This window comes from Musca vetustissima, unplaced genomic scaffold (assembly GCF_032173495.1).
Source record: "Musca vetustissima isolate MV318-11 ecotype Yass unplaced genomic scaffold, APGP_CSIRO_Mvet_v1 utg2750, whole genome shotgun sequence".
Lineage (NCBI taxonomy): Eukaryota > Metazoa > Arthropoda > Insecta > Diptera > Muscidae > Musca > Musca vetustissima.
Window position 1 is genome coordinate 354,040 of NW_026884925.1, and position 21,294 is coordinate 375,333.

Sequence of the window (21,294 nt, forward strand, 5' to 3'; positions counted from 1 at the left end):
ATAAAATACATCCAAATAGATATGTTTGTCGAAATGAAACGTTATATGCATTTACAACATATACACTAGTGGCCAAAACTAAAGCAACTAAAATTGCAAAGATAATAAATGCCGCATGATATTCTCAAAAATAAAAATAATGTGTTGGTTCTTTCAGTTTTAAATAAGGGCCTTTATTCACTTTTAAGAAAACTTAAGCCTAAATGCAAAGTTGATTTTGAAATAAATAATAAGATATGGAAAAACAAATTGTCTCAAATGTTGCATGGACAAAACTAAAGCAACTCTTCTGTACAAACAGATGAACTCCGACATTTTAATTATTGTTACCGTTATAATTACTATGTTTTGATTTCTACACTTACTTCGACTCTTGTCGATAATTTTTAAAAGGCTATTATTGCAAAAACGATTTTGACTTACTGCTAAAAATGGCTAGAAACAAATACAGTACAGCAAATATGAAAATAATTTCTGACAGAAAATGATTTCGGAGGAACGCTCTATGAATATGTCAGCGATTTCTAGAATTTTAAGTCGGTTTTTGTGCATCTAGACCAGTAGTTACAGTTCTTCACGGAGGAAGGTTGCAAAAGAACATCACTTCGTACTAGTCAACAAATTGCTAGAAAAAACACCCATTTAGGAGTTCAACGGAATTGACGAGAGGGTTATCTTTGGATATAAACTCAGAAACAGAGAGTAGACAAGCTGTGGTCTACATACCTGGAAACCGTAAAAAATCCATTTATTTCTTGAAATGAATCGGAAAGCCATATTGGCTTATTTCAGTTGAAATCCGAATCAATGGAGAAATATATGTTGGAGAAATATGTTCTTGGATAAATTTAAGTTTAATAGTTAAGGCTTAGACGCGAACAAAATTTGCTGTGAGAAGGCCTAAAAATGAAAGACCTAGTATTGCTGGGAAGCACGGAAACGAATCGGAAAGCCACATTGGCTTATTTCAATTGAAATCCGATTCAATGCATAAATATTATATTCTTGGATGAATTTTAGTTTAAGATAAGGCTAAAAATGAAAGAGCCAGTATTGCAAGGGTACATGGAGGAGGTTCAATAATGGCCTTGAACTATTATGAAGTATTGGATCGGATTGTTTATATAAATGTGTTGGAACAGACAATGGTTCCCATCGCTGAAGTAAATATAGCATGACAGTAACCTCAAACATACATGGACACATGTCAAACGTTGGTTGCGGAAGTCAAAACTCATGGTTTTATAATAGCCAGCACAATCATAGGATCTTCACCCTATAGAAAAATATTTGTAGTATCATATGTAGTAAGTAAAAAGAAGAATTTCATAAACAAACAGACATAACCTCTTCCCAAAGATTCAGGATGCAAGGAATAGTATACGCAAGGATGAAATTGAGCATTTTTTGATTCAATGCCTCGTGCTGCTGCCTTAATAAAAATCAATAGTTATGTTGTCGATTACTAGCAAAATTCACTTATTCATAAGAAAAAAAAAAGAAAGTTGCTTTGGTTTTGACCAAACAGGAGTCGCAGAAAACAAGGATATTTTTTCTAATCGTATATGGCTTGAAGTAAAATTATACAAAGTTACATTAAAAATATTCGAAGAGGAAAATGGAGAACGTGGGATCACTCTAATCTATCCTCAATAAACGGATGTGAGTGGTAAATAATTTTGATTGACAGTTTTGATGAATAATGGTGTTTTTGTATCAATATCTGACATTTATTTAAAACTTGTCTTCCACAAATTTATTTAAATTGCCATTTATTTAAAATTTATCGTAGTGGTCCTAATGTTGGGTGTGTCAGCCGGAGTACGAACTAATCGTAGTGTTATGCAGTTGAAACACTATTCCTCATGCAATTTGTAAGTGATCTCGACGTAGTCTTTGTTGACTTATTTGTGTTAAACAATTCTAACCATATGCTTAACGAAATATATCTTGCCTCTCTACAATTTATACTTTACAAATTACACTAAAACACTACCGAAACTGAACTCACAGGGTGTTATTTAGCCAGCCAGCCAACCAGTCAGCCAGCCAGTTGTTCGTTGGTGGTTGGATGCCACACAAACTTTAATAAGAAAAGTTTAATTAAAAGAAGTAACTGAAACAGTTTCTCATTTTCAGTGATTTTTGCATATTCGTGTCGTTGCATGTTCATGCAAGTGATTATGTGCAAGCTTCCGGATGCAAGTCAAAGCTGGCATTTGCATTTAAATGATTTTTGTTACCTACGATTTGGAAGTTGGTTGCAAGTAGGACGTTCTCATTGAGTTCTTTCCCTCAGATTTGGGCGTAGTGCGTGTGGTTTTTATTTCCTTTTTTAGTTTTGTTTTTGTTGGTGGAAATAAAGTTGCAAATTGCCTTGTAATTATTCAGGTGATAATTTGTTGTAATTGCTCTTACCTTTCTTAGCAACTCGAGAGTTTTCTTAATGCGCGCAACGAGAATATTGAAACGATCCAATTCTTGAAGTAAAACAATGCCCGTCGGTGTGAGACTCATTTGAATCTGTTTCTTGACACGCCACGTTTCGAAAGCTGCTGGCAGTTTATCGAGAATATCGGCGGCTACATTGTCGATGAAATCATCTCGAGTAAGACCGCCCGATGCATCACCTATGTAATATCAATAACATATTAATAATATCAATAACATTAATGTGTGTAATTTTGAATATTCAGATATTATAAATATTTTAGATACTTTAGTAATTCCATCCTCAAATAGAGCCTGTTCGAGATATAATTTTTTAATGCGGTGGACCTATGTCTATTGTATTCTCAAAAAAAAAAAAAAAAAAAAAAAAAAAACAAAATAACAAATTATCAAGAGCCCAGCATTTTAAATTATATGTCCATCGGTTGGAAAATGCGCCTAGGATTGTGAAAAAAGTGAAAGGGGTCGTGACCTACATACGAAAGATATGTCTGTCGGTGAAATATTTTAAATAAAGTTTTGAAGTGCTTTTCGAAATTGCTCATGTTTGCAGCATATTTGATAATGACGGATACATCGGCCAACTTTTGGAATTGACTCCATATGTGTCAACATCATTTTGTGATGTGACTGCATTTCAAATTCGAATTCTTATAAGGTAGAATATAATCTGCCAGATCGTAGAATATTTTATAATACGGTTTGCATTGATGAGGCTGTGTGGCTACATCATAATATAGAAATATGATGTGGCCATCGTACAAAGTACAGGTCGCATTTATGATCCGAATTGAATGAAATTTGGCACAGCTCATTTATTTGGCTCAGGGACGAACCAAATTGAAATTGGGAAAAATTGGTTCAGATATAGATATAGCATATATATATATATTTTCGTCCGATTTTTTATAAATGGTGCACAAAAGCCCCACTATTTTTTTCGATTTCCACGAAATTTTGCATAGCGTACTGAATCGAGTCTAGAACAAGTAAAAAAGTGTCAGTCGGTGTTGCCGACAGATATATACCCTCACCCTATGGTATGTGGAGGAGGTATTCGGAGTTATACACACGTTTTATTATTCGTTTTATATAATGTACATGTATAATTAAAGATGCTTCGGATTTTATGTTGATCAAAGGGTCAGTCCCTTTTTGTAGGATGTACCAGATGAGTTCCGAACTTCGGTCTTGATATAGGCTTGGTAAAGATAATAGGTTGTGCAAAATTTGGTTCAAATCGGGCATTCCATTCGCCTAATATTGGATTTATAAATATTGAAAATGTTGACCATTTGTGTGGGAGGTACCAGAAGGAGTGGATCAATGGGACCCATCTTCGGACTTGATCTAGATTTTGTAAAGATAACAGGTTGTGCAAAATTTGATTCAAATCGAACATTCCATTCGCCTGATATTGGATTCCTAAATATTAAACATTTTAATCCTTTGTGTGGGGAGGTACCAAAGGGGTGGACCAATGGGTCCCATTTTCAAACTTGTCCAGGCTTAGTAAAGATAATATGTTGTACAAAGTTTGGTTTAAATCGAACATTCGATTAGTCTGATATTGTATTCGTAAATATTGACAATTTTGACCCTGGACTTGCTAAAGATCATAGTTTATACATCATTCGTTCGGATAGATCGTTTGCATGTTATTATAAGTTTGGAAGAAATATTAAGATGTGCACATTTTCTGAAACGGATTTAGTTCAAAGAAACATGGGGTCTTAAACCAATATTTCGATGAGGCACATTTTTTACGTATCAAAGCGTATGTACCCTCATTAGCCATAAGGCTGAGGGCATAATGCTGTGTGCTAAGTTGCGTGGAAATTGGCATAGATCTAGATTAGTTCCCATATATATTTTCGTCCGATTTTACATAAATGGTGCACCAAAGCCCCTATATTTCTTTCGATTTGCACTAAATGTTTCATAGCGTACTAAATTAGGCCAAGAATGATGCAAGTCTAGAATTTTGTAAGTACTAAATGGGACCTACAATAACGTGTATTGGATTTTTTTTAATATTAAGATGTATATATATGTATATATTCATGTAAATAGTGACCCAAAAAATTGAGATACAATGCAACTTTTTTTATAGAGTTCAGAATGGTATTTGTATGTGTTGATTTAATTTGGTTCAAATGTCTATATAGATCACATATTTAATTTCGTACTATTCCATTATTTTCTATCGGCAGGATATTGAGCATGTGAGCAGCTCTTGTATGTACCCAAAGTGGTGAAGGCTCGGTCCGTCCGACTTTTTAACTTTCCTTACTAGTTTTTACACACGATATGTCACAATTTATAAATTAAATAACTAAAACTAAATAAACATTCTATGGATTTAATTCTAGCAGCTCCAAATATGTGCCAGGCCGGGAACATGCTTTATTCCTATGTTAAGATGTGAATTTGAAATTACCTTTCTCCGAAGGAATCCATGGGTCAGCTACAGATTGGACATTTTTAATGATTTAATTAACGTCTAATTATTAATATTTTAAATGTGTTAGTATTGTATTTATAAGTATTAGATTGATAATTTACAAATTGTGTGTTTTCGATGTAGATTATTTAATTTGTCATGTATTTGTTGCTATCGGACCTGAGACGCGATTCAGGGTGACCGAATATACGAAAAAGATATATCTTGTGGTAACAACAAAAAACGAAAATCTGAACACTTTTAGTCTTTTTTTTCTCAAAAAATATTTAAAATTGTATTGAATTGAATGAATGAATGTTTGATTATTAATAATTAAAATTAGGTTTATTCCAATTAATTATTTAAAAAACACTAAAACTTTTTATGATTATAACAAATAAAGGCATTCGTGGGATGTAACCGGTTATTCTAAATTGTGTGTGGCTCTAAAGCTTGTGATAAATTATATATTTGCTTCCAATGACTCAAACAAGTTTTCAAAATTTCTTATACATTTTGAAATGTGTAGTGTAGATTTTTTTCGAATATCCTCAAGATGTTATCTAATCGCGTGTAAAAACACATGCAAATATTAAATCCTCAAAAAAGTCATAACCCTACTGAACACACACACACCTACATTTGTGCACTTTCCAACAGATACATTACACTGGTCTACAATTTATTGATGTACTGACAGTGCCAGCAACAGTTAACAATGCGGTGCAACGGCTATGCCGATAATGATCTTCCAAACCACGGCAATGACAAGGACGGTAATGGTGTTAGTATTGGTGGTGCCAATAATTATGATGACGGTGTCGTTGGTGGAATTTGTAATAATGACGATGCTGGCTAGCTGGCTGGCTGGCAATGCATCACCGATGGCGGTGCAAGTGGCAGGCGGTGTGCAATAAAGTTAATTGCAAAACCACAACTAATTAATTAAATTTAATTCAATTCAATTGAATATCTATAATAAAATATGTATGAATTCATTCATGTTTTATGTGCATTTGTTGATGTCCTTGTTGTTGTTGGTATTTGGTATTGTCGTTGCTGTTCTGGGTGTTGTTTTTGTGTCCATTTGCCTTTTCACGTGCAATTGCCAGCCGTGCTAACGATTATTTGTTGTTGCTTTTGTTATCGTTCGGCCGTGATACTGAACTAATAACAAAAAATACAAAAAAGCGAGTCAGTCAGCTATGCGAATGCAAATTTTTGGTGGTGGCCAACAAAGTAATTAAAAAAATAAAGGATTACTCTGCGGTTGGTGTAAAGCAATACGGCAAATTGAAAGGACAGTGCAATGGCCGCAAATGAGTGCTAACAATTGCAGGATTAAGGCGACATGCGATTCAAACTCAATTCAGTGGTGACCGTTTCAACAATGACTTACCGGTTTGTGGCTGCAGTTCTATTAACGAATTCCATATGCTTCGCGCTGCCTGTGTGTAGTAGCCGATTTCGGCATTTGGATGTAAACCAAAAACGTCTGGCTTGTTGACAAGTGGCAGTTGATCAATGTGCGCTGCGGAATTTATTGATGTTTCAAAAGGGAAAAATTAAAAAAAAAGAAGAATTTATTTCTTTACCAATGAAATCCTCCTTTTGTACCACGTCTGGATCAGGTAAGTAATAGTCGCTGCTGTCATCTTTATAGAAATGAAACGGTTGCGAGGAGTCGAAAAGGAAATCACCCATATACTCGTCCATATAGCAACGTGTTATCCGCCGATCAAAATCATCGATGACACGCCCACCGTACATAACCTAAAAATGTGTGGAGAACTTAGACTTGAAAGACGCTAAGTTCAATATCTATTGATTTACCTCTCCGATAAGATATTTTAAGCTATTCCATGGTACTTTGTCATCGGAGATTTTATTCAGGTAAGTTTGTAAGATATCTAAGCAAACATTGAAATCTGATTCGTTAAAATCATAGCATATATTCCAACCAAGTTTGTCATATTTACGACGTTCCTGTAAGAATAAAATAACTGTCAAGGATAAATCGTTCCCAGAAATGGCTTATAAATTATATTGTATAGTTGTATATTATAGTTAAAAACATTACGTACAATTTGTACCGACCGATTAGAGGTACATGACAGAAGATTAAACATGCCATAATAAGTGTACAACGTGTGAATATTTACTATTACGTGTGAATATTTACTATTATTTTGTAATATTTTTTAACAGATATTACTAAATAAATGTATGTAGTAAATAATCACGGAAAAATATTTCATTGAATAAAATAAATACTAAAGTCGTTTCGTTTCAACAGTCAAATGATTTTGAGTCGCTTTACTATCTGCTAATTGACATTTTTCCCGTTGCCCATACATTTTTTCGAGTAACTATTTTTGCAAAATGATTATTGTTTCGAATTTTGGTCTCCAACAAAAAATAATGAATATGTGAGTATGCAATTTATTCTCATTATTTTTGCGAGTCAACAATTACAAGGGCCACATGTTTAACGAAATAATATGTAAGTGATCAATTATTATTGAGTGACCAATAACAGCTATCCTTTTAGTACTTACTTGCACTACGCCATGGAAAAATGCCAGAACATAAACTAATGGCAGGAACGCTTTGTGCGAACAGCTCTCCAAACGGTCCTGGCGTACTTTGAAAAATGTGGATCGTAAATTCAGTTTCAATCCGTTGGGCGGTTCGGTGACAACTGAAAAATGCAATAGATGGAAACAATAGAATTGAATGAATATTTTATGTAGTTTTTAAAATGGAATATATTTTAATGTTAACATCTAAGAACGAAGCATTGGCATCTTTGAAAGCGTTATCGAATGGTAGGCGAAATTAACTTACCCTTTAAGGATTTCTGTAAAATTCCAATTGGAAAATTATCATTAGCATCTGTAGTAATCCATAGACGGAAATCGGGATGGGGAGCATCGATTTTTTCCAAATACTTTTCCAGTTGTCGGACAAAGCTAATTAGTAGATGCCCATTTTGCAGCATTAGCCACATGCCCTGTCGTACAGCATTGTCCAAAAGAGTGAGAGCAGCCTACAGCCGACATGTTAGGATGATATTTAAGCGGATGACTTGCATCGAAGAAAGTTCTTATTTGCCGTAGTGTGTGTGTGTGTGTCTATATGTATGAATAATACTATGTATATTCATCCCTCTTGAACTCGGTTGCTTTTATTGCCGATATATAAATACGAATATATAACAACGTCGAAAAAGCATAAGCAAGAGCAAACTAACAACATAGGTGATTGTTTTTTATTGAACACCCTATAGATTTCACTCATTCCTCATTCACTTATTAGCTATGTACACCGTATGTCGTCAAAAGTTCGTGACTGCCAGTTGATGTCTGATATTCGAGTAAGTATGTACATACATACGTATGAGAACTTGTGATGAAGTGCCGGCACAAAGGAATAAATCGTCAAATGGAAGTAACTGACACTAGCGTTACTATCACCGACTACGATGATTATGTTCATATCGAGGACAGTATGCAGATAATGAGGAATTTTAAACATGTTATAGAACATACCTCTTGAATGCATCTATATGTGCTATAAAAATGTTTTTAATTTATATATCTTCCACAACCTAAATAATAATTGTAGACCGAAGGAAGTCTATTTATAATCAACGTGATATTATGCTTGGCAATTGTCGAACTTATCATATCGGTATGAGGTAATATAATATAACCTAATTTTCTGATCACTTGTTCTTCTCATATGGAGCTTTTGGGGGTGTTCGATTTTATTAACATTTTTATAATAGTAACCCGAGGGAGTTTGTCAGTCTCCTACCGGGCGCGTCCCCAGGTGGCGGATAGGGGGAAGTTGGATGATCAGACTATCTCATTACTATCAGCTAAACCCTGGAGGTAAAGGAATAGTCTGATCACCCCACTTTAGGGCTTTTGCCCCGCGGACCAAAACTGACTACGGGGGTGTTCCCTTAAAACAAAAAACAAAAGATGGAAAGTAAGGAAGAAAGAATAAAAGTTACGGTGCAGAGCCTAAATAACTCAGTACCGGCGGGTGTCGTTGATCTGCCCACGAGTCACGCCCCGTCGTCATCCAGCGATCGTGAGCAAAAATCTCCTACAGATGTGGGTGCCTTGGCATCTGTAGTCGAGGGTATTGCTACAAGCACTCAGCCAGCAGGCACAAATAAGGTAGACTTCAGTCACCACCGGGGAGGCGAAAGCCTGACCCAACCTTCAGAGGCAGGTGGGGACTCGAATTCTAACTCCGGGTCTGACCAAGAAGGTAAGACCGATATAACCGTCCTAGAATGCCGGAAGAGAGAAGAGGCCGATAGGATGGTGGAAGAAGTGAGCAAGGACATAGCAAAGCTCACAACAAAAAGAAAGCAGTTATCTGGGGCACAAAGGCGAAAACTGGCCAGGATGAACCGGAGAAACAAAATCAAACAGGAACGGGATGCCCTGAAGGATAAGCCTGACCTTCCCTCCACTTCCTCGGAAGCGGCGAAGAGGATTAGGTCTCCGGAGGAGCAGACCAGTGCCAAACCTGCAAAGAAGAAAAAGAGCTTCACGTCGACCGATAGCAAGAGAAGGCTAAGCACGACCCCTAGTCAAGGAGGCTGTCCACAGAATCCATCGACTGAGGTTGGCGAAGCTGGCTCTAATATCGAGAAGACGGGCGCTACACCGAAATCTTCCGATAAGACTGGGAATCCCAAAAGGAACGCCCGGTCTTCGCGTAAGAGGAAGGCAGTAGCAACAATCGGTAAGGAGCCGCCATCTTATGCAAAGGTTGCCAGAAAGCGTTACAGGGACGAGCTCTGCTATGCAGTAATCGATGAACGTAGCGCATTCGGTAAACTAAAAAAGGAGACGCATGATGAGGTGATGAATGCGGTCAACAAAAAGCTCATGGAGCACCTGCGGTAAGGAGGGGAGCCCATAGATCTAAATAGCTGCGAATTCAAAGGGGATTTCTTAATGCTGGAGTTCGAGTCTTCGAAGAGCATAGAGGTCCTCAAGAATTTAGTGGCAAGTATTGCCCCCACGGACGAGGCAATCAAATTAAAGCTTGTGAGGAAGAGAGACATCCCACACCTACAAAAAGCTACGGTCTTCGTTAGAGGTTGGGGCAGCGACTTCACGACAGAGGACATGCTTGAAGTCTTTGGTCTACAAAACAAGACACTGCTGGTGAAGAAATGGGAGGTCTTCCACAGGGAGGAGAACAAAGACGGGACCCTCCTTGTGTTAGGCTTGGACAGGTCTTCAATGGCAAGTCTGGCCAAGACTAAAGGCAAAGCCCACTACGTGTCAAACGCTGTCTACTTCAAGATCGGGAAGGCGAGGATCGGAGAAGAAGAAGCCAAAAAGACCAGCGAGGGAGAAAAACCCAACAATAACGGCGAGGGAGTCGAGGAGAAGACAACTGACTCCCAAGAAGATCGCCTTTTGGATGAAGAATGATCGAAGTCATCCAAATAAACCTCCATCGGAGTGAGACGGCAACAATGGCTCTGATGGAAAAACTAGTTAAAGGTAATATACACATCGGTCTAATCCAGGAACCATGGACTGTTAAGAACAAGGTCTCTGGATTAAACCACATAAATTACCAATTATTCTATGCAAATACAGGTTCCCGACCAAGAACCTGCATAATATGTCACAAAACTAACGACCTAATTACTCTTAACATAGGCAACGAACCTACCTTCGTTAATAGAATTAGAGAAGAAGTATTAGACATAACAATATGTTCAGCAAACCTAATAGACGAGGTACAAGAATGGAGAGTCTCACATGAATACTCCTTCTCGGACCATAGATATATTAGGTTTAAAATCCTACGGCCACCGCCGAAACCCATATACTTTCGAAACAAGTCCAAAACAAATTGGATAAAATTAGGAAAATTACTCAAAGAAAGGCTAGGGCAACATAACTATGACAGCATAAGCACTGACGATATAGACAAAAATGTCAATAACATAGCGGAAGCAATAGTACCCAAGCCCGGCAAGGCAAACTACGCAACACCAAAAGCGTATAGGCCAATTAGCCTTACTTCATTTCTACTTCATAAACAAGGCAAATACGCAACACCAAAAGCGTATAGGCCAATTAGCCTTACTTCATTTCTACTCAAAACCATGGAACGAACAATCGACACCATGACAAAGAGCAGCATCCCCAATGACACGTTGAAATACAAACAACATGCGTACGTAAAGGGGAGATCAGTGGAAACCGCTTTACATGAGGTAGTACACCACATCGAAGGAACTTTCGATAAGAAAATTTACACTTTAGCAGTCTGCATTGACATCGAAGGAGCCTTTAATAATGTCAGCACCGAAACACTTATCCAATCCTTAGAAGCCTTTAGTGTTGACCAGGCAATTATAGACTGGGTCAACCATATGCTAAGGAATAGATGGATAAACTGTAGCCTACAAGACATAACTATCAGGGACAAAGTAGGACAAGGGACACCGCAAGGAGGGATACTGTCACCACTCCTGTGGGTCACCACTATCAGTAGTCTCTTAAGGAACTTAACCGAAGATGGTTTTGAACCAGTCTGTTATGCAGACGACGTTATAATAATTCTAAGGGGAAGGAACCCTAACTTACTATGCAGGAAGGCTGAAACGGCGTTAAACATCGCCTTTAATTGGGCGAAGCCGAGGGGTCTAAACGTAAATCCGGACAAAACGGAAATATGTCTCTTCACTAGAAAGACAAAAATAGGACAGTATGAAGAACCAATCTTTCAAAAAAAAGTTATAGCAATATCAAATAAAGTCAAATATCTTGGTGTCATCCTAGATTGAAAACTTAGATGGAAAGACCACATACATCAACGGGTCGAAAAGGCCCATAGATGCTGGTCTTTCTGTAGAAGAGCCGTGGGCTCTAAATGGGGATTCAACCCAAAGATGGTACACTGGATCTACAAGAGCGTTATTAGGCCAATTCTAACTTACGCGTCTGTAGTCTGGTGGACAGCAATAGACAAAAAATGTAATGTAATAACATTACAGAAAGTCCAAAGAACTTGTTGTCTAGGCATATGCGGGGCAATGCGGACAACACCAACTAGGGCACTGGAAACTATACTGTATATACACCCAGTTGACATCCAAATAAAATACGAAGCGGCCATCGCAGCTTTAAGACTTAAAACCATGAACGAGTGGATCGAAAACGGACACTACACACCGCACGAAAACATACTGCAGGCTACGATCGGATACTCAATTAACCACTTTGAGTCAGATCGAATACCTGAAACAAGAGCAATCACGTTGTGTGAAATCCTGATAGCGGGAAAGACGGGACTGGGACTCTTTATTGAAGAACCGGGGACTGAAATCTCACTTCGCCTGCCAGATCACAACACGATCCTACAGGCGGAGGTTCAAGCTATAACGGAGTGTCTAAGATGGTTAAGCTCTAACTCTGGGCATAATAACATAAACATCATGACAGATAGTAAACATGCTATTAATGTAATAACATCCAAGACAGGTACATCAAAAACTGTACTGGAATGCATAAAAACAATAAACAACTTCTCACGACACGGTCTTGTACGTATAATATGGGTACCGGGTCACTCAGGAGTCATAGGAAACGAGATAGCCAACCAACTCGCCAGACGTGCTACGGACCTAATCAACATAGATGTGAACAGTGCAAAACCTTTTAGCGCTTCACGTCTAGAAATGAGGTCATGGACGAAAGAGGCGCACAAAACACCCTGGAATAACGAGAGGACTGGAAAAAAACACAAAAATCTTATGGGGAGACCCAAATGAGGATAAGACTAAGCAAATACCCACGCTAAACAAGAAAGAACTAAGCAGACTGATGGGCATTCTCACAGGACACCTTAACCTGCAGTCACATTTACACAAGATTGGGTGTTCGGGAAGCAGCAGGTGCAGAGCGTGTGGGGAAGACAACGAAACGTTGGAACATTTTCTATGTCACTGCCCAGCTTTTGCATTCATCCGAACCCAATTCTTGAAAACCGACACTATTCCTGAACTTAATGACCTAAGGGGGTGTGAATGGAAAATACTAAAGGACTTCTGTAAAAACACAGAATTCCTAGAAGAATAGGGAGACCAAACAAAAGACTTAAGAATAATTCCAATCTAAATACCTTTCCTTCCTAGAGCGCACAACAGGCCTACTATGGCTTATGTGTATGTCCCATAATGGACATGTGGTGGCTTTTAAACCACCCCTCTTTTCAAACTAATAATAGTAATAATCGATATTTGGTCCAACGTTGCATATCTTAATAGTACTCGTAATATCAATCTCCTTCAAGAAAAAAAAATTAATTAAGGTCCAAGGTCCCATGTATATTTTATAAGTCTCAATAAAAAATAAGTAAGGTCCAATATACATTTTATAACTCCCAATAAAAAATATCCTGAATTTGAACTACACATCGAACGCCAACCCTCATATTTTCAACTAATTGAGTTCGCCTCAGTGGCTGTCAGCGATGTGCTAGTTTGTTGTTTGGTTATTCCTTCATAGATTTATTTATTTGTTTGTTTATTTGGCTGTACTCCTCCCTATCCCTTTATGTTTTGTGTTTCTATTGTTTATTTGCTTTGACAGCAAAAATAGAAAAAAAACAACAGAACAACAAAATAAAATTGACACAATAGACGTGTGTTGGGCTAATATTCATTCGTTTGCTTCATCCAATGGATTTCAAGGATATCATGAACCCATCATCAATACCACTCTCTGTACATCCAATACACAGATACCGATGCGTATTTACTAAACAATGTTGGAGTAAAAACCAGACCAACACAGCTATACCACACAACAATAAAAACGCGGTCATAACGTGTCGTTGCCGAGTTTGTTAGGAATGAACTCCTCATTTGTAAACAGTAATTGTTGTTAGTGTTGCCTCAGATGCATACACATGCACATACATACTTATAAACACACACCCACACGCCGCATGGATATTCAGTTAGATTTGCACTTACCTTTTCCTGTCCCTGGCCCAGAGAAATGTGACAAAAGTTAGCCAGGCCACCGCCAACTTGTTCTGCTAACTTCATCAAATCACTCGTCGGATCCGAGCCGGCGCTCAATATGAAGCACACGGGTATATGGCATGTCGTCTGTTCGTAAATGGCTGCAAAGCTCACAACCGGTGGCATAATGAAAAACTCATCCATGGTGTCGACAATATACTGATTTATCGAACGGAAAATTCGATCGACACGGAAACACCGCAAAAACATTAATTTCTTTAGTTGGAAAAACAAGAACGGGAGAACAGCAGGTTAGTCACGGGGCGACGATGCGATGCAGTCGAAGCAAATAGCACGAATGTAGATATAGGAACTAATGAACCACAATAACAAATGCAAGTGGCACAAAGCAAAAACGAAAAAGATGCAATTTCTTCTAATAATCTGGAAAATCTGTGACAGTCGATAATGAAAATTTATTATCGTATGCTGAAGGGTTATAAAGCTAGTCAGGAACAAGTTTTTCTAGTGGATAGTCTTATTTTCCAAGAAAAAAGAAGCAATTGCAAAAAAACGTATCTATCATTTCAGTTGTGTGTACATTAGGTTTTAGGATTTTATTTTAATTTATCAATAATTGGTGTCCAAATATTTCGCATTCGAAGCATTTTTGTTCGAGTGAGAATATGATGCCGATGCTCTCGCTATATCTGAATTTATTAAGGATGTTTTAATGAATACATACACTGAATCTTCGCATTTGTTACGTTTAGAGGAAAATTAATTCAATTTGTCCTATTCCAGCTGGAACAAAGATTTCCGGTGACCACAACACACTTATGGAAATCATAAATTTTTATTTCTGAAATATTTTTTTTATTTATAATGTCACAAACACAAATGCAAACAAACATACTCGCACACACACACAACAACAAATGCCAAGAAAAGCCAACACAAACAATCATAATCCACAAAAGGACATAAAATATCGTAAAGTGGAATCCAATTAAGTGTCTGCTGTTGTGTGCGTGTGTGTACAGTGGTTGGAGGACGGTCTGAGGTTGTGTTGGTGTACGTATTATTTTCCATTGGTCCGTCCCATTGGACAATTTAGTCAACCGATCGATGTTGGCATTTTAAAGTAGTTTGTGTGCACGAGTGTGCGAATGCAATACAAAATAAAACGCCTGCAGAACAGTAAAATAAAAATCCTTAATAAGTTTCTCTACGGCAAGTTGCAGCTGGGTCGGTGCTTTCGACAGCATATCCATTCACAATAAAATACTTAACTTATTGCATTTTCAAATGCATATGTGTGTGTATCCTTGCCTGTACCGACTTGTGAGTGTGTGAGCGAGCAGTATTCAGCTCCTAATGGAAAATATAATATTTCCGAGCTCTAAGCAACATGGACAAGAATAGTGACAAACGGAAAATAAGTGGTATCATCATCAACATCACTATCATTGCAAAAATAATAAAAAAAAAAAACGAATAAAATATTTGAGTGAGCACAGTAATTGGAAGGAAACCAATGCCAATATTATTAACAAATCTTAATTTTTGTATATTGAGTTCGTTTTTCGTTTGTAATTCATCAAAGTAACCATTTATGACCCTATATGTTGTCAAATAGAAATTTTGAATGGTCTTTTATCTGCAGGTAGGTCAAGTCCGGAGATTGACTATATTCATTTCCAAAAATCATTTGCAATATTCGTCCAGATTTGATACAGTTAACCATAATCACTCCGTATTCAAAATTGTCACTTTAGATCCTACAAAGTACATATATTCAATTTCGGACTTTATCAGTCTACGTTTTGGCATTGCCCACTATAACGATATTCACAGTTTTTTTTTTTATTTTAGAAGTCTTATACAGTTCTCGTAAACTAATTTTCTTAAATTTGATATTTTGTTTATATAACGAATTAATGTATGGTTTCTGACTTAGGGACAAATCTTCTGTATTTTATTTTATTCAAAAACAGGATTTGTCGAAACGATGTTGATGTAATTTGACATTGCGTGTTATCATTGTTGGCAAAATTGTAATACCAGAAGTAATCAATATTAGTTTATATTTAGATATAGGTGGAGTCTCCAATTCGCTGAATTTTGTTCCACCCTCCAAAAATTATCAATATCGGTTCACGTGAGGGGGTTTTTAGAGTTTTGAGATCTTTCGAAAAATTCCCAATATCTCAAAACCACCAAAGAACTATATCAGACTACGGATTCGATTTTTAAGGTCTTCGATATTTTGATTAAAAAAATTGCCTATATTTGGTATTTCTTTTCCATGGTTATATGATTCTCTTGAAAAAATGTTTGTATAGGTCCACTTTTTTATACCCCTTTATATATGAATCTCGCCCATTATTCATTACCTCATAATATGTTCCATTAATGTCAGTACCCCCTGGAAGGAAGTCAAAAGAGGCTGGGACCGAGTAATTTTGGTGCGCAGTGGGTTACAAGATCTCAGTGGAAGACATTATGTTCTTTTTTTAATACCACCCTAAATGAAATTCCTTCCCGGGATTTTTTTGCATCGGAAGTAGTACACATCTATAAGGGTTTGTTGCATTTAATTGCAACTAACTGTCTGTATCTCTTTTTACTTGTTGTTACTTAATTTTCTGATTTGTTAAATTTTGAAAAACAGCCTATCTCGTTTTGTTATATCATTTAAATAAAATCGGACAAAGTTATATGTGGAAGCAATTTTTAAATTGGAAAAGATTTCATTCAAATCGGACTAACTAACCCTATACAGTCTAATTGCAAACACTGTGCAATGGTATGTCGACATGTGTACTTGTAGTTTTCAAGTGGATTTTGTGGGAAGCGCATTAACTTGCCTGAAAGTGTTTGCAGTTGATATTATATTCCCTCGGACAAGGGACATCTTCGGGATTTTCTAAATCATACCACTAGTACGGCAGAATACCATCCATGACGTCAAAGGCGTAATAGATGAGGTTGTGGTTTTCAAAAATGAAAATTCAATTCGCCCAAAGGAGCAGCAGCGGCAGTCGTGGCATTATAATGACCAGCATGCACAAAGCGAGAATAGCCAATGCAGAAAATTCAATGTTCAATGGCAAAGCCATCGGTTTCCGCAGCCATGGCAGGATTTGACCAGCAATCATCGTCGTCATCGTCACATTAGAGGACCAACATTCACAGCGACAGTCGGCAAATATCGAATGTCGTACATACGAAAAAGACGAATTTAAGAAGAGAAGGAAAATAATGCGTTATTAATCGATTCTATTGCGTGTCATAAATATGTAGAACTTCTTCGAGCACATACGAAATACATAACACTTATTCGCGTCACCGAAACTATTATGTTGAATTCCAACGAGTAGAATATCTTGCAAAATACATTTATCTCCATGTGATCATGTTTGGGGAAGCGCACATCTCACATCTATTTTGTAATATTAATTTAGGTTAAGCGCGGAATAACAACATAATAAGCTTTTAGATTTTTTTTGGATGTGCTCGGAGGTTTATGAAATGCTCATTTAATTTCTCACCTCTTTCCATTCGTTGGGGTATTTGGCAATGTGATCGGGTAACGATTCGAACGGCTGGGGAAATTCGCTTGCCAGCTTCATTATATCTTCCCAACTTTTGTCGGGCAGCCATTTGACCGGACAGGGTCGTTCGCTTTTTGTTAATGACACAGATCCCTTGATGAAAAAGTCCAACTCTGCTTGACTAAGCTGACCTTCCCGTTGAGCTAGTTTGGTGGCAATTTGAAAAGAGAACAACAGTTTGTGACGTTCGAATATGCCGGTGCAGCCATAACTGTAGACATTCTCCGTGAGCGTCTTTATGATGTTGTTGAGACGTTTCGAAAGCACAGTGTCCGGGACGGACTTTCGCAACGAAAAGGTGAATACGTCTAGATAGGCTGCCAGTGCGTACTGGTACATTGTGTTGACGGTGGACATGTCGGAGAGGGCAAAGAACAGAACTGCACCCCGTTTGGCCGCCGGCCTGTAGCCATCTCGTAGCTTTTCAATATCTTTTTGTGTTTCAGCAGATAACACCAGTTGTTCCATGACCACTGCTGCCTTGGACTTTGTGTTCTCCAATGTGTCCACCAACTCGACATTGTCCAACATATTGCCCGTTGAGGTGGCCAATTCCCTCAGCAGGGAGTCCTCCAGTTGTTGTAACAACTGTTTATTTTCACTTGTTCTGGCTATCAGCGTTTCGCGTTGGGCTTCTAGATCCGGTCTTTCCGCTCGTACAACAACGCTCAATAGCTGATCCTCCAGGCCAGTAAGTGTTACAGTGTAGTTAATAACCATCGCCTTTGCAAAGACGGCCGGATCAAACTTAGGATTAGAGAATTTTGTGGTCAAGTACATTCTGAAGTTTGGGTCATAGTCGACATCCTTGTCGCCTAGCATGACAAATTTACGCCCGCTCACTAACTGAATGTTCTTTTGGAGGACATTGTCTATCACAGGGTCAATGTAGTCGTCGACGTCTTCGAAGAGGACGGGAATGCCGTACATGATGGACATTTCCAACTGTTTGAGGAAGTCTGAATCGTTGAATGAGAGAACTTTCAGGTGATTCTTTTGTTCCTTTCTCTTGATCCATGTTAAAGCCTGTAGCTGAGGATCGATGCATAATGGGAAACGTGATGCCCGAGCTGTGAGTATACCGTTTTGAACGGACAACTCGTCGGGAGGTAGGCCTTCTGAAGTCCACGTGGATATTTCAACATCGGTTGTGAGGCTTTCGTCAATGTGAAACGGCGTTTTAATGGGTATTTCTTTTTGGATAATGTCAGGCAACCAGTCCTCAAAGACCATAGTCTTGCGGAATTCCCACGAAAATGCTCCCGTGTATGCCAGGAAGGAAGCACACAACAGACATTGGCCCAGCATAACCACCAGTTGCTGGCCATAGTTTTCAAAGTCGTGGCTCCAACGAATACGTTCAGAACTCAAGCCGCTAATCAATTTGTCCGAAGCAATCTAGAAAGATAGGCATATATGTGTTAGTATCTCACATTGATGAAAAGAACTAGATTGGCTCACCAGTCTTCTTTCAGCCGTCTGCATCATCTCGGTTAAAACCTTCATTTTCTTCATTGACTCTGCATATCGGTGGTTTAGTGAGTCCAGCTGGGCTTCCAACTTTGCAATTTCTGCATTCAAATGGTTCAGAAGTTTGATCTGCTGTTCCTGCTCAGCCACCAGGAAGTCGACCCGTTCCTTTTTCGGCTTTACTTCCTTGTAAACTTCGTAGAATCCAATTACGGCTCGGACGAACTTCAATAGACCAGCACCAGCAATGGATATCTTTTCCATTTCATCCAAATGCTGGGTTTTCATGTGATTGCGGCACTGGTTGATTTGTTTGCCTGTCAGAGCCTCACAGTCCATTTCCATGAGGCTCTTCAGAAAGTTGACATCAGACATCATTCCCTTGGCCGTTTTCCAATTGATTTCCTTGTAGCCCTTTAAAATGGCAACACATTCGCATACAACCTGAACCTGAGGAGGTGGGGTGGCGAACGAACGGATTTCAGTTATTTGAGCCTTATCCAGTTCCGAGAGAGCTCGTCGAGCCTCTTCCAAGGCAGGCATTGCTTCCGCCAAGGCTTCTTCGGCGTCTTCCTTCTCAATTGCAATTTGCTTGCCCTTGATCTCCACCTCTACGGACTTTTCTGATGCTTCGGTTTTCTTGGTATTGGCTTTTTGCGTGGCTTCCTCGATTTCTATCAACATCTGCTCGCATTCCTCCGATGCAATGCCCACCTTATGTTTCTGTTCGGTAACCAATATTCGAAGTTCGTCGATTTGTTTGGACGCCTCGTCAATTTTGTGAATGCCTTCGTGTAGACGGTCTCTCTGCATTGTTATGAAGGCGTTTTTCTCCTCTATACAAAAATGGCAAAATGTTTAGGAATTCCGCATAATTCTCCTGAAATCTTACCCAATAGTCTTAAGTATGTGTTGATGTAGTCAAGATAATGCTTGGGCGTAACATAATTGTTGCGCCGGAGCTTTTGCAAGTAGTCCTTGGAGTAATGATGCATGCTACTGTGCACATGAACGACATGGTTCATAATGCGTTCGCGTTGAGTGCCAGGAATCTAAACAACATCCGCATGAAGTCGTGGTAAGATATAGAGTATACGAGGACTTTCGCTTTGAACTTACCAATTCATGTTCACTTAGAAATAGCTGGGCTACTGCGGCTAGTGCCTGCCTTGGCCATGGGAATACCCAATCGATGTAGGTACTGCCTATTAAGCCCGGAAAATTGCGGCAACGATTTCGTAAAGCATCACCCGATGGAGACATACTCAAAACCACGTGCATATTCTCAGAACATTTGCCCAAAAAATAGGTCCATACCGAATCTCTGAAATGAGAAAACGCCGATTTTAAGCTGAGAATAACATCGAGTTAAGTCGAGTTTTACTTGGAGGCAGAGAAGCCTTCCTCTTCGGCGGCACTGCGACACGAATTGACAATAGACTCTTTTTCTTCGTCGCTGAAGAGGGCCGGAACAAGACCAACAGTCAGTATGTTATTGATGAGTTCTAGAAATCCTTCTTCCACCACCTGTAACAAATATCGGTCAATTAATGTAATTCTGTAGCCATTGCATGTTCGTCTACCTGTGCCGCTGTAAAGATGAAAACCGTTTTCTTCCGCTGCACACCAGCCATGGTGTAGAGAGTCTTCAAATCTTCCCGGAATGATTGTTCGCCATATCCCCTAGCCACAGTGATTTCAAAGACTTCACATTCCGCCGCAAATGCTGACAAGCGACTTATACACTTTTTACCGCTTCCACCAACGCCCACTAACAGGACATGACCGCGGTGCATTCTCAGGGTTCGATGTACCCTTGTTAAATGCTCCAAGCAATCCTCGAACAGAACTAAAGGCATGTTTCCTCTACGTTCTTGGTATTCATCCAATATCTTATGGATCAAGAGAAATTAGCTGGTAAATTAAAGATCGACATCGGGTTTACTTACTTCGTCGTAAAGCGCATAAACTGCCTCGTAATCCAGGAGATCCTCATAAAACCTCGGTTCAGATTCATTGACAGCATTACGAAAATCGCCGAATAGTAATGGATCTCTCATTACGTATTGAACTAACGTAAGGGGTAGATCACCATCGACGTCTTCTTCTTCATCGTCGTCCAGGTGATCTATGCTACGTTGCGGTAATCCTAAAATCGGAAACAGAAATCATTTTCGGGAAATATAAATGATTATTTTATCAAGGTTTGTGACTATTCTCAGAAATCAATCCAATGACCTAACATGTGGTGCCTACGAAAAGTATTTGCTATATTTCAAAATCGACATAAA

The 21,294-nt window shown here is 38.5% G+C and overlaps 1 protein-coding gene across 1 annotated transcript in view; it reads right to left on the minus strand.

The window, feature by feature from the left end:
- The window catches only part of LOC133332015 (dynein axonemal heavy chain 10), an 87,710-nt gene that overhangs the window by 2,330 nt on the left and 64,086 nt on the right, over positions 1-21,294 (minus strand). The window contains exons 38-52 of the mRNA XM_061540399.1: positions 20,953-21,131; positions 20,587-20,895; positions 20,388-20,530; positions 20,123-20,327; positions 19,896-20,055; positions 18,995-19,839; positions 17,471-18,931; positions 16,787-16,858; positions 13,926-14,192; positions 7,742-7,943; positions 7,453-7,595; positions 6,728-6,880; positions 6,490-6,667; positions 6,294-6,425; positions 2,419-2,630 (exon numbers count right to left, since the gene is read on the minus strand). Coding sequence (XP_061396383.1) covers positions 2,419-2,630; positions 6,294-6,425; positions 6,490-6,667; positions 6,728-6,880; positions 7,453-7,595; positions 7,742-7,943; positions 13,926-14,192; positions 16,787-16,858; positions 17,471-18,931; positions 18,995-19,839; positions 19,896-20,055; positions 20,123-20,327; positions 20,388-20,530; positions 20,587-20,895; positions 20,953-21,131 — 4,661 coding nt within the window. The remainder of the gene's footprint in view (positions 1-2,418; positions 2,631-6,293; positions 6,426-6,489; positions 6,668-6,727; positions 6,881-7,452; positions 7,596-7,741; positions 7,944-13,925; positions 14,193-16,786; positions 16,859-17,470; positions 18,932-18,994; positions 19,840-19,895; positions 20,056-20,122; positions 20,328-20,387; positions 20,531-20,586; positions 20,896-20,952; positions 21,132-21,294) is intronic.